Source organism: Desmodus rotundus, chromosome 3, assembly GCF_022682495.2.
Source record: "Desmodus rotundus isolate HL8 chromosome 3, HLdesRot8A.1, whole genome shotgun sequence".
In the NCBI taxonomy this organism is placed as follows: Eukaryota; Metazoa; Chordata; class Mammalia; order Chiroptera; family Phyllostomidae; genus Desmodus; species Desmodus rotundus.
In genome coordinates this window covers 105,004,486-105,022,615 of record NC_071389.1, presented here as the reverse complement: position 1 = coordinate 105,022,615, position 18,130 = coordinate 105,004,486, and the positions used below count along the sequence as shown (strand labels likewise).

Here is an 18,130-nt window from a genome sequence, read left to right as displayed (position 1 = left end):
ACATGGCAATTATGATCAAGTTTAACAATATATTTTTATACCTTCAGAATTCATTGTGGCCCAAATGGGGTGTTCAAAGTGAATTTATCATCTTTCCACCAAAGCCTTTCCTCACTTAATTTTAGCAATTTAACCAGCCAGGGTGTTACCCAACTGCTATATCCCAGCCACTGTTAGACGTTGGGGGAAGTAGGAATGAAGCTGACAGTTTCTATCCTCAGGAAGCTTATGGTCTGAGCTTGTTGCGTGTGTATCCCTGAGTAGCACTTAACCACATTCCACACTGGTTGTATGTGGCATAAGATATATATATATATGTGGCCATGTATGTTAATATTTTAATTATAAATTGTTGGGAGTATACTGGGTCTTCTCTTCAGATGGCAGGCTTTCTAATTAAAAACAGCTTTATTTAAAAAAATTGGAAGTAGATATTTGGCTACCTCACCTTCAGATGCCCTTTGTTCATCTTAATTTTTATCCAGAGTTCCTGCCACATTTTTTCTTTAGTTTTCTGATTCCCCAAACATGTTTATGAATAAAAAAAATTAAAGCAGTAAGTTAATTGTCTGGGTCTATGGAGTCATTTATCTCGATTGCCTTGATTGGTGTAAGTTGTGGAATCAGATGCGCTGCTCCTGCAGTTTACCAGTTCTGACAAGGTTAAAAGGGTTACTGAGTATATTGTCATCTGTTTCGAAAAATGATTTTAGATTAATTTTCTTTTTTTTCTTTTTAGGTTAATCTTGGTTTTTAGTCTTCTATTTAGGTTGGCTTTAAAATAATTTATTTATTCATGCATTCCGTATTGAATTTCTTATTTTTAGTCCAACATTATTATTGTTCATGTGTATATTCTACTTTATTCTAAAAGGAATTTGAGATGGCTTTCACACATACGTGCCATAATGCTTAAAAATATAGAAAGATCAAGAGTAACAAAAATAAAGGTCAAAGTGAGTGGATTAAACTAATTAATTAACTAATATTAGCTTGTTCTCTATCATGCCGCCAAATACTTTATTAAAATGAAGGGTGTCTTTCTATTTATCTACTTGGGTTCTCTGCCCAAGCGTCTTATTCTTATTGTGGCCCTAGCATTTTGCAGTAAGGCATTAATATTTATTCGGTGGCCCCAAAGCCTGCGACTGTCCTAGTCAGACTGTGTGTTTGGTGCATAGCCTAGAACCTGCCACAGTATCCTGCATGTTAAAACTTAATAGCAAGTATTTGCAAAAGGAATGAAGGTGTGGGATTCCGCTTTTGCACCACTGTTTCCTTACGGTTGTGATACTTGGAGTTCTAACAGTTGCTTTAGGATAAGTACATCTAAGGACAGATGCCAGGCTTTTGTAATTTCTTTGAGGTTGACAACTTTCATGTTGGTTTGAGTGAGGGGAGAAGTCCTATCCCCTCCTCATGTTAGCCATGTGACCTTGTATAATCCCCTCACCTCCCCAGACTTCATTTCCTTAGGTGTGAAGTGAATGGCTTAGAATCCATGATTTCTAAAGTTCCTCCTGGTTCACCATGTCTGAGAAAATTAGAAAAGGCTGATTTTTTAAATTTCAAATTATTAAGGCACATGCAAACATTTAAATTTTTTCTTTTAAAACCTGAAAACTAAAACCAAAATGTTTTAAAGTGCATTATATATATTTTAAAGAAAATAGTACATTGTAAGTTTTCCTCTTGCCTTTCCTAGGTCACTGTGGAAAGACATTTGCCATTTTGGAAAGATTTCTGAATCAGAGCCATGACAAAATAGCGTGGTTAGTCATTGTGGATGATGATACATTAATAAGGTGAGGAGTCATTCTCATCCCAGGATGGCTTCATATTCTACATATATTCATATTTAGAAACTATGAGGGGTACTTCTGTGTCTGGCCAAGATACGAAAGCAGGGACTGAATTTGCTGTCACATCTGAAACCACCAGAAGGGACAAGATATATAAAGTGAGGGATTTTGAGACACTGGACACTGGGCAACAAAGAACAATGATAGATGAGACCCAGGAAGCAAATGAGGTGAGTCCTATGACTGCCCAGCTAGCTGCCCTATGAAAATGTCCAAGTCACCGCTCCGGGGCGGGAACCCAGGTGGAACCTGGCCAACTCCTTGAGTTGAAGAACTGAAGCTAAGAGTCTGTGTGACCAAGGCCACTGGAGTTTGCAGGACAGAGCACTGGAAAGGATAGAGCCACACAGAAAGAGCCCACGGGAGGTCCGTGGGGGCACCATTGAAGTGTCAGCCAACACTGCATGTGAGGACACTACCACAGGCTGGGGAAAGAACCAAGCAAAATGCAAAATGACTGGAAGGAATGGTGCCTGACCTCGCACAGGCTGAGTACATGTGCCTGTTCACACCGGCCAGCCTGGAATTCCCTGGCTTCACAGGGTAGTGAGTAGAGCACATCGAGGGTCTTGCTCTAATAGTGAGAAATAGCACTGCTCCAGACTTTCCTGACACCTTAAAAGCAAGATCCCAAAAGGCCAAACTGTTTCCAAGTAATAAGGTTGGGTAGAAATACTAAAATTTCCAGCACCCAAAAGTTTTACGATGCCTGTCATGCAATCAAAAGTTACCAGGCACGCCATGCAGCGGGAAAATTCACCCATGACAAAGAGAAAACTAAGTTAATTGAAATTTTCCCAGAAAAGATGCAATGTGAGTTATTAAGCTGTCATTAATAGATAGTTATTTGAACTCCATTTATGTTAAAAAAGAGACATGGAAGGTGTACGTAAGGCTGAAATTGAACTTTTGGAGATGAAAACTACATTGCCTGAGGTGAAAAACCCACTGGATGGGATTAACAGCAAACTAGACATTGCAGAGGAAAGTGTCTCTGACCTTGGGACACAGCACCAGTAGCTATCCAAATGAAACACAAAGATAACAGATAATTTTCAACAGGTAAGCACAGTATCCCTGAGCTATGGGACAAGTCCAGGTGACCTTGAATGTATGCAGCTGGAGTTCCCTGAAAAGAAGGGGCACATGAAAAATATTTATAGAAAAATTTTCCAAATTTGATGAAAATAATAAACCCACAGATCAAAGAAGCCCAGTGAACCCCAAGCATGGCTGTCAGCATCAGCTGTGCACAGTCACCCCCACACTGTTCTTGTCGGCAGCGTCTCAAGCAGCATGTGCTGTGCCTGTAACTGCAGCATTCATGCGTCGTCTACAGGGCAGCAAGGCCACTTGGAAGTTTTGGTAGATCTTTGCTTAGTGTTTCTTTTTTCTTTTTCTTTTTTTTTTTGTATTTACCAGCAATAATATCTAACTGCACTATGATGTCTTAAATTTTTTGAGTTTGAACCTTATCACCTTTTTCTTTCAAGACTTTAATATCCTTGAACACCATGAATTCTAACTTTTCTGAAGTTATGAAGCTGAACAATTGCAAGATTTTGGGGTCAGCCCACTTGGACGGAATTGGAGATTGGTCAGCGTTTGCCACATGTCCAGTGTTTAGTCAGTATGAAGGATTTGATAGTTTTCAGACTCAGTTTATGATTCTTCACCTTTCAAATGATATTTTGGCTATGGAAATGGTTGATGTTAGTAGGAAAACAAACCCAGAGGAGATGCTAAATATGTTATTTTAACCTCACAAATTGAAGGTTGAGGATGTGAAGTGATAATTTTATAATATGTAGGAGGAAGAGAGATACCTTCATTTCTTCTCTAGTCAAGAAGACATAAATTTTCCCCAGAGGGCTTTGAGTTTTACTGGGCTTGTTATCAACCAAAGGCTGTGATTGCCTTGGGGACCTTTAAGGTTTATCCTCCATAACTGAGTTGTGTTTTACAGGTATCCACACATTACTGGGCTTCCCCTGCAGAACTATTTATTAAATGACTTCCTCGAGACTAATTCCAAATTAGTGCCTAGAATGTTTAACTTGTGTGCAAAAAACAGGATCATTTACAAAGATAACATTTTTTGACCATTCAGAAACTGTCAACGTTATCAGAGGACTTGACCTTCAGACAGGTATAAACTTGATGAGAAGACTTATAGACTCTTCTAGCACCACATTCATAAGAGATTTTTTTCATACGTTAATTTATTTTCTTTACTGTCAGTCTCAGCTCTGTGAGTTGGGGTATTTTTGTAAGCAGTGTGAGTGTGGAAGGAAACGATGACCTCCTCTTCTTCATCTCTACTTCGTTTTCTTATGACCCCACCCCCCCACCACCAAAAGAGAAAAAAGTGAGACACTAGACCTCTAGTGTTTTAAATGTTAATTTTGTCCCGTGGGAACAGAATCCATCATGACCAATTTAGAGAAATGTCTGCTATCATATCCACATCTTGGAGATGAATCACAGGCTTGAAAAATCTTAACATTTATTTAGCCAAGTAAGAAAATGTAGTCCTAAGGTACTGACTATTGAAAAACTTTTTTCAAGGAACAATGATTAGCTTCATGAGGGAACCTAAGGTTGAGTGGTGTGAAAGGTGCAATTTAGAAGAAACAGTGGAAGGACTTATGAGGCATTCGTGAGTGGGGTAAGTTCCTGCCACATGGAACAACTAGCTTTTCTTAGCATCAACCTTTGTGTTGCTTTTAAAAAGTAACTTGTAGGTTTTATTTTCCTATGAAATCTTTTTTCCATCTTTACAGCAGCAATAGTTGCAGGCATTTTTCTGACAAGCCCTTGATCTTCTCATTGCCCTGTGTAAGTTATCATTGTTCACACATGACAAAGAAGTGTCAGGGCCAGAGGTATATAAACAAATAGACGTAAAAAGACCACAGCTGAGGGCGCAGTACTCCAGGGAAACCCAAGCATCGCTGTGCATCATAACTGGAGCGTTTCCTGGAAAGCCTTCCCTTCCTCACCTGCGAGCCACTCTGAAGTGGACCTCATTTGTTCCTCAATAGTTCCTTTTGGCTATCAAGAATTAAAACAAATAAACAAACCACCAAGTGGTTGTTTTGAAGAGATGTGACGATTAGTTTACACTCTCTGGGCTACAGGATGGGTAGAAGCGAGTCATATATTACACTGGTTATAACAACTTCTTCATTAACCTGCCACCCAAACTGGGCAGCCACATGCTGCCAGGGGCTCAATAAAACTGGGAGGAAGGCCTGTGTTTCTCAGTTTCTCCCCTGTTTTCAGTAATGTACAGTGTACATTAATTCTTTTTTTTTTCCTTTAAAAAAATCCATTCTTCTGTAAATCATTGAAATTTCATCTCTGAATGATTTCAGTATTGTGTTCTATAATGTCACCAATGGGATGTAAGGACCCTACAAATATTTACTGAATTAAATAGTCATTGCTTATGTTCCTTTGGGAATCCTAGCATCTCCAGGCTCCAACAGTTGCTGAGCTGCTACAAGTCCAGTGAACCGGTATTCCTGGGAGAGCGCTACGGCTATGGCCTGGGCACTGGCGGCTACAGCTACATCACTGGCGGAGGAGGGTAAATATGAGCATGGCTTTCTGCACATTCTCTGCATATTGCACTTCTGTTTCTGGATGCAAAGTTGAGTCTGTGGCCATGGGATCTCTACTGACAGTCCTCTGCAAATGGTAGCTGTTCCTATAGCAAGGAAGTGAACATTCCATTTGTTACATATGGAAAGAAACACAGTAAGGAATTTTTTTTTTTGTTTTAGCAGTTTCTTTTTTTTTTTTTAATTGTTATTCAATTACAGTTGTCTGCATTTTCTCCCCATCCCTCCACCCCACCCCAGCCGAACCCACCTCCCTCTCCCACCTCCACCCTCCCCCTTGATTTTCTCCTTCTGTCCTTTATAGTAGGTCCTGTACACCCCTCTCCCCACTGTTGCCTCCCCACTCCCCTCTGGCTATTGTTAGATTGTTCTTAACTTCAATGTCTCTGGTTATATTTTGTTTGCTTTTTTCTCTTGTTGATTATATTCCAGTTAAAGGTGAGATCATATGGTATTTGTCTGTCACTGCCTGGCTTATTTCACTTAGCATAATGCTCTCCAGCTCATCCATGCTGTTGCAAAGGGTATATTTTATCCCTTAAAGAGATAATATACATCAAGGTCCTTGGTAGAAATGTTCCTATAGTAATGCTTGCTTCTGAGTAGCCAATTAGTTTTGATTACCTGTTTAAATGAAAAAAAAATTGGATATGGATTTTGTTTTCAGCACATATGTCGTCGGACTTTTGAATGATCCAGTGCTTACAAATCACATTTGGGAAAAGAGTAGTATAGAAGTTTAGACTCAAGCAATTAAGTGATATTTGTGTCAGAATTACAGGTTTCAAATAGTTAAAATCAAATGTTTTTAAATGAAGCATTGCCAAATATTTTATGGGGAAAGATTTTAATTTGATTTCTGTGGGTAAAGCAATTAAGCAGTTAGTGTTTTCTGTTATTTCTATAGTCTTTGCTATTGGGTATTTAGGATGACATTTTTTGTATTTTATTTTATTTTTTTAATTTACATTATATTTTAAAATAATTTTATTGTTGTTCAATTACAGTTGTCTGCATTTACCTCCCTCTCCCATCCCAGCCATCACTACCTCCCCATTGCTTCTACCCCTCTTTGGTTTTATCCATGTGTCCTTTATAGTTATTCCTGAAAACACTTCCCCCTTACTCCCATAATCCCCTCCCACCTCCTCTGTGGTTTCTGTAAGATTGTTCTTGATTTCAATGTCTCTGGTTATATTTTGCATGCTTATTTGTTTTGTTTATTAGGTTCCACTTAAAGGTGAGATCATGTGGTATTTGTCTTTTACCACCTAACTTATTTCACTTACCATAATGCTCTCCAGTTCCATCCTGCAAAGGGTAGGAGCTCCTTCTTTCTCTCTGCTGTGTAATATTCCATTGAGTAATTGTACCATTGTTTTTGATCCATTCATTTACTGATGGGCACTTAGGTTGCTTCCAGCACTTGGCTATTGTAAATTGTGCTGCTATGAACATTGGGGTGCATAGGTTCTATGGGGTTTGTGTTTCAGTGTTTTTAGGGTCTAATCATAGCAGTGGGATTGCTGGGTCAAAAGGCATTTCATTTTCAGTTTTCTGAGGAAATTCCATACTGTTTCCCATAGTGATTGCACCAGTCTGCAATCCCACCACCAGTGCACTAGGGTTCCCTTTTCTCCACATCCTCTCCAACACTGGTTGTTTGTTGATTTGTTTATGATGGCCATTCTCACCAGTGTGAGATGGTATCTCATTGTGGTTTTAATTTGCATATCTCTGATGGCCAGTGATGCAGAACATCTTTTCATATGTCTCCAGACCCTCTGTATGTCCTTCTTGGAGAAGTGTCTGTTCAAGTCTTTTGTCCATTTTTTAATTGGGTTGTTTGTCTTCCTATAGTGCAGTTGTGTGAATTGTATATAAAATTTGGAGATCAAACCCTTATCTGAGGTATCATTGGCAAATATGTTTTCCCACACAATTGGTTCTCTTCTCATTTTAATGCTGTTTTCTTTAGCCATGCAGAAGCTTTTTATTTTGATGAGGTCCCATTTGTTTATTCTTTCCTTTATGTCCCTTGCTCTAGGAGACATATCAGTGAAAATATTGCTGTGTGGAATATCTGAGGTTTTCCTGCCTGTGTTCTCCTCTAGGATTTTTATGGTGTCATGACTTATATTTAAGTCTTTTATCTACCTTGAATTTATTTTTGTGTATGGTATAAATTGGTAATTGAATTTCATTTTTTTGCATGTCACTGTCCAGATCTCCCAACACCATTTGTTGAAGAGGCTATTCCTACTCCATTCTGTGCTGCTACCCAATTTGTGGAATATTAATTGACTGTAGAGACTTGGGTTTATTTCTGGGCTCTCTGTTCTGTTCCATGGGTCTATGTATCTGTTCTTATGCCAGTACCAGGCTGTTTTGATTACAGTGGCCTTGTAATACAGTTTGACATCAGGTATTGTGATCCCTTCTACTTTATTCTTCTTTCTCAAAATTGCTGCAGCCATTCAGGGTCATTTATAGTTCCATATAAAAATTTGAAATGTTTGTACTATATCTGTGAAATATGCCATTGGTACTTGAATAGGGATTGCATTGAATCTATAAATCACTTTGGATAGTATGGCCATTTTGATGATGTTAATTCTTCCAGTCCATGAGTATGGTACATACTTCCATTTGTTTGTGTCTTCCTTAATTTCCTTCTTCAGTGTTGTGTAGTTTTCTGAGTACAGGTCTTTTCCCTCCTTGGTTAGGTTTATTCCTAGGTACTTTATATTTCTTGTAGCTATATCAAATGGGATTTTTTTCACTGATTTCTGTTTCTGATATTTCATTGTTGGTGTACAAAAATGCCTTTGATTTCTGGATATTGACTTTGTAACCTGCTGTTTTGCCAAATTCATTTATTAGGTCCAGTAGTTTTCTGGTGGAGTCCATAGGATTTTCTATGTACACTCTCATGTCATCTGCAAACAATGCCAGTTTTGCTTCCTCCTTTCCAACTTGGTTGCCTTTTGTTTCCTTTTCTTGTCTGATGGCTCTGGCTAGGACTTCCATACTATGTTGAATAAAAGTGGTGAGAGAGGGCATCCTTGTCTTGTTCCTGATCTTAGTGGGAAAGCTCTAAGTTTTTGCCCATTGATTATGATGTTGGCTATAGGTCTCTCATATATGGCCTTTATTATATTCAGGAATCTTCCCTCTATTCCCACTTTGCTGAGTGTTTTTATCATAAATGGGTGCTGTCCCTTATCAAATGCTTTTTCCGTGTCTGTTGATATGATTATATGATTTTTGTCTTTGCTTTTGTTTATGTGTGTATTATGTTTATTGATTTGCAAATATTGTACCATCCTTGTATCCTTGTGATGAATTCCACTTGATTATGATGTATGATCTTTTTAATGTATTGCTGGATGCAGTTAGCCAATATTTTCTTGAGGATTTTAGCATATGTGTTCATCAGTGATATTGGCCTGAAGTTTTCTTTCTTTCTTATGTCTTTATCTGGTTTTGGGATTAGGATGATGCTGGCTTCATAAAAAGAGTTTGGGAGTCTTCCATGTTCTTGGATTTTTTGGAATGGTCTGTGAAGGATAGGGGTTAGCTGTTCCTTAAATGCTTTGTAGAATTATCCTGTGAAACCATCTGGTCCAGGGCTTTTGTGTGTTGGGAGTTTTTTGATTACTGCTTCAATTTTGTCAGCTGTTATTGGCCTCTTCAGGCTTTCTGCTTCTTCTTCATTCAATATTGGAATATTGTATTTTTCTAGAAATGTGTCCATTTCATCTAGGTTTTCAAATTTCTTGCCCTATAGTTCCTCGTAGTAATTTTACAATACCTTGTATTTCCTTTGTTTCAGTTGTAATCTCTCCTCTTTCATTTCTGATTGTGTTAATTTCAGTCCTCTCTCTTTTTTTCTTGATGAGTCTACTTAAAGGCTTGTGGATTTTGTTATCTTTTTAAAGAAACAGCTCTTGGATTTATTGATTCTTAGGATGGTGCTTTTAGTCTCTATGTCATTTAATTCTGCTCTGATCTTGGTAATTTCCTCCCTTCTACTTGTTCTGGGCTGTCTTAGTTGTTCCTTCTGTTCTTGTAGGCATAGGGTTGGGTTGTTTATTTGAAATGTGTCTATCTATTTTAGGTAGGCCTGTAGCACTATGAACTTCCCTCTCAGGACTGCCTTTGCTCTCTTCCATAGTTTTGGGTTGTTGTTAGTTCATTTTCATTTGTTTCCAGAAACTTTTTGATTTCTTCCTTGATCTCTTTCTTGACCCATTCATTGTTTAATAGCGTGCTATTCAATGTGCATGAGTTTGAGTGTTTTTGAATTTTTTCCTTGAGGTTATTTTCTAGTTTCAGTCCCTTGTGGTCAGAGAAAATGCTTGACATGATTTCAATATTCTTGAAATTGTTGAGGCTTGTCCTGTCAGGTGGTATATCTTTGAAAATGTTCCATGTGCATTTGAAAAGAATGTATATTTTGCTTCTTTGGGATGAAAGGCTCTATACATATCAGTTACGTCCATTTGATCTAGGACATTGTTCAATGCTGCAATATCTTTGTTGATATTTTGTTTGGAAGATTTATCCATCTTTGACTGTGGCGTGTTGAAATCCCCTACTATAATTGTGTTGCAGTCAATATCTTTCTTGAAGTCTTCCAAGATTTTATCTATGTATTTGGTGCTCCTATATTGGGTGCATATATATATTTACAATGTTTATGTCTTCTTGATGAATTCTTCCCTCAAGGATTATGAAGTGACCTTCTGAGTCTCTTTTTATGGCCCTTTTTTTGAAGTATATTTTGTCTGCTATGAGTATTGCTACCCTGGGTTTTTTTTTTTTTTTTTTCCTGTTCATTTGCTTGGAATATGTTTACAGCCCTTCACTTTCAGTCTGTGTAGGTATTTTGTTCTGTGGTGGGTCTCTTGTAGGCAGCATATGTGTGGGTCATGATTTCTTATGCATTCAGCTATTCAATGTCTTTTGATTGGAGCATTTAATCTATTTACACTGAACGTTATTATTGATAGGTACTTATTCATTGCCATGTTTTCGTACCTATGTTCCTCTCTCTCTCTCTTTTTTTCCCCCCTGTTCTTAAAGCAGACCCTTTAGCATCTCTTGCAGTGCTGGATTGAAGGAGGTGTATTCTTTTAGACCTCTTTTGTCTGGGAAACTGTTTATTTGGCCTTCCATTTTAATTGAGAGCCTTACTGGATAGAATAGTCTTAATTATAGGCCTTTGCTTTTTGTTACTTGGAATATTTCTTGCCATTGCCTCCTGGCTTAGAACATTTCCACTGAGAAGTCAGCTGCTAGTCTTATTGGGGCTCCCTTGTATGTTACTTCCTGTTTCTCCCTTGCTGCTTTTAAGATCTCTTTGTCTTGGAATTTTGCCATTTTAATTATGATGTGTCTTGAAGTGGGCCTCTTTGGGTTACTCATGTTTGGGATTCTCTGTGTTTCCTGGATTTGTGTGACTTTTTCTCTCATCAAATTAGGGAAGTTTTACATCATTACATTTTCAAACAGGTTTTCTATCCCTTGCTCTTCTCCTTGTTCTACCAGTATCCCTATTATACGGATATTATTATGTTTCCTGTTGTCCTTCAGTTCTCTTACCACCTTTTCATTCTTTCTGAGTTGCTTTTCCTTTTCTTGCTCAGTCTGTGTGTTTGTTCCTACTTTGTCCTCCAGTTCACTGATCCAAACATCTGCTTCATCTACTCTGCTATTGATTCCTTCTATTGTGTTCTTCATTTCAAAAATTATGGTCTTCATTTCCTCTTGGCCCTGTTGATAGTTTCTATTTCCTTTTTCTTATTGATATATTTTGCAGTGAATTCATTGTATTTTCTCTGTAGGTTTTGGTAATTTCTGTGAGCTCATTAAGCCTCCTTATAACCATTGCTTTGAAGTCAGTATCTGATAGTTGACTTGCCTCTATTTCATTTAGCATTCATTCTGAGTCTTCTTCCTTTCCTTTCACTTCAGGTTTGTTTCTTTGTCTTCCCATTGTTTGTGAGACGACTCTTGTTAGCCTCTGATTCTTAAATTGATCTGTTCTGACTCCCTGGGTTTATGTTATGAACTTCTATGGTAGGAGACCTGTGAGATTCAGTAGTGCAGTCTCCTTGATCTCCTGAATTTGTTGCTCTTGGGCTGTCATTTATTTTGGCTCTCTGGATTTCTTTTTGTTTTGATTGTTGTTGGGTCTTTCTTTCGTGTGTCCCTCCCTCCAGCTGGTTAACTGAGGGTCACTCTGCCCACTGTGTCTTGTATTCTGTTGTGCAGGTGCGGACAGGTTGTGTTGAAGCTGGTTCTTATGTCTGTCCAAGGTTTTGAGGCTTTTTTCTTACTTTGTTCAGTTGTTTGTTCTGGGTAGTTTCTCCACCCTTTAGTTGTAATTCCAGATTGGTCCTGGGTGGAGGTTAGTGTGACTTCCACTCCCTCCTTTACCGTCTTTTGTTATTATCTGTTGATGGTACCTTTGTTGGTGGTTTCTGTCTTTCAGCAGGTATACTGGTATTCACAGCTCCCAGTTGCTCTTTTATGTGATTATGGAGAGGGAAATCAAAATGTATTAAGACACCAGGAGTTATTCTATGGGACTTAAAGTACCAACCTGTAGAGAAGAGATAGGAGATCCTTTGGATAAGTATAGTGTTAACTGTGATATTTCACCCAACTAGTCACTTTTTAGACAGGGTGGAAAAAAGAAATAAGACTCTTGTTTCACGGGGGAGGTGGATTGTGAGTTGGATCCAAGAAACAGTGAACTTGTGGGAGGTCAGATTATGAGAAATAGTGAGAGTAAAGGATAGAAAATGGGTGTAGTGTGCGAGAGAATAGAGTTAACCACAATAGTAATAAAGTTCCAGAAACAGTGAAGTGAGCTAAGATCTGGAAGGCGTCCTGTGTAGTATTTGCAATTGTATGGAATGACAGTTTTTACAAGAGTAATGGAACAACAATCATATGACAGAATCTGTGTGATCTGAATAACAAGAATAGGAAGTACAGAAATGAAGTGAAAGAAGGAAAATTAAAAATACACCATGAAAGAGAGAATGAGGAGAACCAGTCAAACAATGCAATTAAACAAACAAAACGAAAACTAAATAGAAAGAAGAGAAATTAAAAAATGCTAATAAAATAAAAGAAGTAAAAGTAATGAAAAATAATAATAATACAAATAAAAAATAACTTGTAAGTTCTGTGGAATAGCAAAGTGAAATTTTTCTCAGTTTCTCAGTTGTTGGGATGACCCTGTTTGGTTCTGACTCTGGTCCTTTCACAGCTCCTGGTCTTATTGTCTCACTTGGGGGGAAATACAAAAAATAAAAAAATAAATAAAAATAAAAAAAAAATAAAGTCAGCCTCCTGCTGACTTTAAACCAGCCAAGTGAGTTCTGTTGGTCTTCCTGGCTATAGCAGGTGAGGGGGTTGGGTTTTGCTTTTCTCCCTTCCTATGGTTTTGTGAGGATGGGGCCAGGTCTGAGCGGCACTCTTCACAGTTGCCGAGCCTCCAGCCCAGGTCCTCCGTTCGCTGCTGGGCCCCCAGTGCTCTTCTACACCAGGCCGGCGCCTTCAATCCACCAGTTCTGCTGTCCTTGAGGTGCATCAGTTAGGGGCAACTCACACACCACCTTCTTGCTCTTTGCTGTCCTAGGTGCTAGGGACTCTCAAAGTCTCTTCAGGGTAGTTCCGCTCCCCAACTGAGCTAAGTCCTCCTGGGGACTGCTGACTCCCTGAGCCCTCCTGCTCTCCTCTGTGGCAGGGGTGGGGGGGTGGGCCGGGAGGGGCGCTTCCTCCTTCCTCTTATCAAGCCAGTCACCCCACAGGGTGAGAGCAAGTGCATGGTGCCACGGGGCTGCGGGTGTGGGCACCTGTCCTCTACTACTGTGGTGGTGGGGGGGGTGCAGGGTGCTGCCGCTCAGACGGCAGTGTTGGGCACATGAGGGTGGGGCCGAGGGTGTGAGTGTGTGGCCTCTACATTATTTTTTTAATTGTATTTTTTCCATTACCATTTATCCCCCCCAGAAGACTCATAACTTAATTACCAACTATAGTAATTTAAACTCATCCAACAGGAGTTGGTTGAATGACCATTGTGTGCCGGGCAACATTCTAGCCACTGGACCATAAAATTCTAAAGGGCTAGGATATTATATTGAAGTCCCCAAGATGTGAACAGTTCTTACTGCAGGGTGTCAGGAATCATGTCCAGGTGTGCTTGCGTGGTCTAGCTGGTTCAGCTGTGTATGCCGCATGGTCGTGGGGGTGGCCCTAGCACAGTGATAACCTAGCCTGGGCAGGAGGACTTATCTTTGTTCAGCAGTGGCATGCATCTACCTGAGGTCATGAGCAGTAGCAGGTGGGGCTATATGCAGGCCTTTAAAAAAAACACTAAAAGGTAAGGCCAAGGAATACTGACGTCTTCATTTTAAAAAAAGCTCCTTGCAGCCTTATGGTAACGCGTTTATTTTCTTGGTGAGGTATTGGGGCCATTTAACGATCAAGACATGGTACCTATTAAGCCAGAACCTTCCACTTTTGAAAGGGGCTGTGGTTTATATATTTTGTGGTACAAAAGTGTTAATACACTTTTAACCTAGAAGTGACTTTTTGTGTGCTTTCTGCAAACAGACTCTTTTGTTGTCTTCCTTGCTGATTGGATTTGGCTGTGACTTCTTAGACTGGCATGAGAGGCCTTCTGGAGCTGGGCTTTACCTTAACCACCTGGAGTGCCTTCAACTGCCCCAGTTGGTCACCCATTCAGTCAAAAAGCCAGTGTGTGGTGGGCACCGGGACTGCAGATGAGAGGCACAGTGCCAGCTACTGCTGGATTGTCCCGTGTCCGGCACTACTGAACCACCTACGTGGCACCTCCAGCCTCCTACACGTTGAACTTCTTACCTGCTACTGTATTCTCTGATACCTCCAGGTTCTCCATCCTACAACTTCTTCCTGCCACCACCCCTCCTCCCTTTTCCCCTCGGAAACAATGTAAGAATTCACTAATCTTACCCCACCTCCTCAGTCCCGCTGCCATCTGACCTGTCTGGAACCTGGGGCCAGCATCTATGGCCTTCTACCTTGTCAATGTGATCTATGTAGCCAGTCAGTTGGATCCATTCCATTCTTATTTAACCTCTGAGCAGCTTTGATGAGGTTGACTGATAGTCCTTGAAACACTGTTTTCTCTTACTGTCTGGAACACCCTCCTATCATTGTTTATTCCTGTCTTTCTGCTCATACCTTCTCAGTTCCTTTCATCTATCCCTAAATGTCTGTGTTTTCCAGTCATCATTTCTTCTCACTTCTCTCTTCTCCCTCTCTCACTGATCTCACCCACACCCATGGCTGTATGCCGAGTGCACCCCAGTTTCTATCCCCAGCCTGGAACTCTCTCTTGATCTGATTCGAATGTCCACTTACCAGAATACATCTCCACTGGGATGATTCAAGGGCTCATTAAACTCAACACCTCCCATACTGACCACCTCATTTCTGACTTGAGCTCTGGTTCTCATGTTCTTCCAGCGGCCCTTCCCTTCCCTTCCAGGGAAGACATCAGCATATGCCAGTTCCTGCCCCAGAAATCTGTGAGTCTGCTTCTACCTTCCTCTTCTTCATTCCCTACTCCCCTGTTATTGGCTCAGTCACTAGGTCATGTCTATTTTATCTCCTAAATATCTCTTCTGTCAATACTTCTTTCCATCTGCACCTCCACAATTGTACTCTAGGTCATTATCATCTCCTGTATGGTAGGTTCCTGCCTCAGCCTCCTGGTCTCCCTGCTTCTCCATGCTGTTGTCCCACTGTAGTCAGAGAGAGCTTTCTCAGAGCATATCTGATCTTCACCCTCTCCTGCTCAGAGGCCTTCACTGGCTTCCTATTGCTTTATTTTTTCCCCAAGAGTGTGAACCCTTTTTTGCCTTTGGCTGCTAAGGCTAGGAGATAATCACTTAGACTTCAACAAGATAAGACCTCATTTTACTTACCTTGAGTTTGTCTAATCCACAGCCTCCCTGGTCTCCTAAGGCCCCTGTTTTGGGGCCAGAGGCTTTGGCAGGTCTTTTCTTCCACCTTCCAGTCCCCAGGCCCATTGCCCTGAAAGCTGCTGCAGCTTGCTCTCCTCTTTGGAAGTATGCCTCTCTAGGAATTAGTTCACCTAGGCTTCACATCATCCATCTCTTTAAACATTCCACAGGTTCATGTGATTTTTTTCTTTGCATTACCATGGGAGTGAAAGTCTTATGCATCCTTTTATAACCTCCCATTGCCTCCCCTTCCACGTCAGGTCTGGCAGGCCTTTCATGGTCTCGGAAGATGCCTCATTCATCTGAGCCGTCTTGCTTAAAGAACTCAGGCTGAATTTATCTCAGTTCCTCAGAGGCACTGGCTTTCCCCTTCCCCACAAGATATGCATCCGCTGGTCTCTATAGCATTGCTCTGCCACCCCAACTTTCTGCCTCTGTCACCTGGCTAGTACTTTCCATTCTTTTGGACTCAATAGAGTCATTTATTTATTCTTGGAAGCTTTCAGCTTGGTCTAGCCTCTCAAATCTGGGTCGGTGCCTTTCTAATGTACTTTCATGGCATATTATGCCAACTGTTACCATTTAATTGCCTATTCACTTTTTCATTTTCCACCTAAATTATGAATTATTTGAGGGCAGTGTCTGTGTCTTGTTTCTCAGTACATCTTCACTTCCTAGTATAGGACTCACTTTTTTACAAGGTGCAGCGAAAAACTGAATAAACAGATCGCAGATCACTCGGCATTGATCTGTACCTGGCTGATTTTGGCCAGTGTACTGTTTTGTTGTTAATAGCACTTTTACAAAGATACAGAAACATTCTTTGTGAGGTTGTTTTGTGTCAACTTTGGATAAAAGTGGCAGACTCGATGTTGAATAGTTTTTGTAGTATTAGACTTTTCTGTCGGTGTAGTTGAAGAACCAACATGTTTGTTTAAACAGCAAGTCAGGACCAGTTAATGGCTTGTAAAACCAAGGATCATAATCTTCACTTTAAAATAATGAACTGTAGAATAGAATAGAATGAACTAGGAATATTATAGTGTGTTACATGTAGTTAAGGGCAAGTATTGTTTTGTGAAATTTTTGTTCCCGTTTTTTACACACACACAGTGTTTCAATATCAATGTGTTTGTTTTCTCACTGTGGTTTACAGTCCAGTAAGTTTCTGAAAACACTGCCTTAAACCATCCTGCTAAGCCCCACTAGCCAGACCCAAGTCGGGAGGTGGACGCCATTGACCTCCATGTAGGCTTTCTGTATTACTTCGGAAACGAGACCTGGGCACTGTTTGAATTCAGGTGTCTGTTTTTCACTCTGTGCTTACCCCTTGAAAGTTTGGGTATTTGGGGACAGTTGGTTTAATAATTGTTCTTTTTTGAAAATACCTATTTACGCGCGTTTGGGTAGAAAGCTGTGATCAGGATGTCATGACTCTCTGGCAGAGTTACTGAGAGGCCGTGACCATGACCTCTCATCTGCTGGAAGACCAGCGTGGGGGAGAGGCATCATCACATTTCTGAGGCGCTTTATCTCCTGTGTGTGTTCTTGACTTGCTGGTACACTCTGAGGCAAGTCTCTGCCTCCTATTTCAATTTTTCTCATTTTTAAAATCAGTATATTATGTATTAAAGGAAATCACATTATTAGTCTTATTGCCTTTCAACATCTTTTTAATAGTTAAAAGTTGGCAGATGTACCATGCATGCTATGACAGACAGTTTTCCACTTTGGTGGCAACTTTCTTTTAAAAGAAGCCATCAGCACACTAATAAACAGGTGTTATTAAAGGCCCTTCTATATTAGTTTATGTGAATAATGAATGTAGGGCTTAGCTGTGTGAATAGGCCCAAATAAAAATACTGATAAATATTTCATGTTTACATTTTGTCTTCCTGTAAAGTTAATTTTCTAGAGAGTGGGCCCAAATAAAAGGCCTTTCTCTTCCTTCTTTCTTGTTCTACTAGATGTTAGCAAAAGGAAAAAAGAGAGTATTTTTATTTAAATTGGGTTGACAATGAACAAGATTACAGCTTTGATTGGAATACGAGTATACTTAAGAAATTTTCCTCGATATGGCATCACATAGGTGGCATTTAAGGGGACTGTTTGTTTACAGTCTATGTGTGTCCCGTCCCGAGGCCCATTCCCCAGGGTCAGTGAGAGGAGGTGGAGTCTGATGCAGCCACACAGGTGTGAGGCCCAGGGTCACGGGTGAACACTAGACTTTCTAAAAGGAAGTTTATGGTGAGTTTTAAACCTGTAGTTTTCCTTTTTTTTGTATAGCTCTTCTTGTACAGTCACATTTTCTTGTATATTCTTAAATATATAGCTTCTTTTTCTCCTGTCTGGTCATTTTTCATTGTGTCTTCTGACATCCTTGCAAGGGCAGGGAGAGTGTCGCAGCATTGCTGCCTCACTTGGGTTAAACTCCTCTGAACTGAGCCCAGCTGGGTGTGGAATCAACATTTTTGCATCAGTGATTGTGTGCAAGCTCTTTGTTCTGTTTTCTTTCCTGCTAGACTGATCTGGAGAACTCTTCCTCTCTCAGTAGGATCTTTGAAAAGGGAGCTTCATTCTCATTTGTTTGGTGCATCAAACTTTTATTGCA

General features: G+C 40.1%; 1 protein-coding gene across 3 annotated transcripts in view; it reads left to right on the top strand.

The window, feature by feature from the left end:
* B3GLCT (beta 3-glucosyltransferase) overlaps positions 1 to 18,130 on the top strand; it is a 133,226-nt gene that overhangs the window by 89,305 nt on the left and 25,791 nt on the right. For all 3 annotated transcript variants that reach the window (XM_053920712.1, XM_071220985.1, XM_053920711.1), the window contains 2 exons: positions 1,706 to 1,805; positions 5,335 to 5,454. In XM_053920712.1, coding sequence (XP_053776687.1) covers positions 1,706 to 1,805; positions 5,335 to 5,454 — 220 coding nt within the window. The remainder of the gene's footprint in view (positions 1 to 1,705; positions 1,806 to 5,334; positions 5,455 to 18,130) is intronic.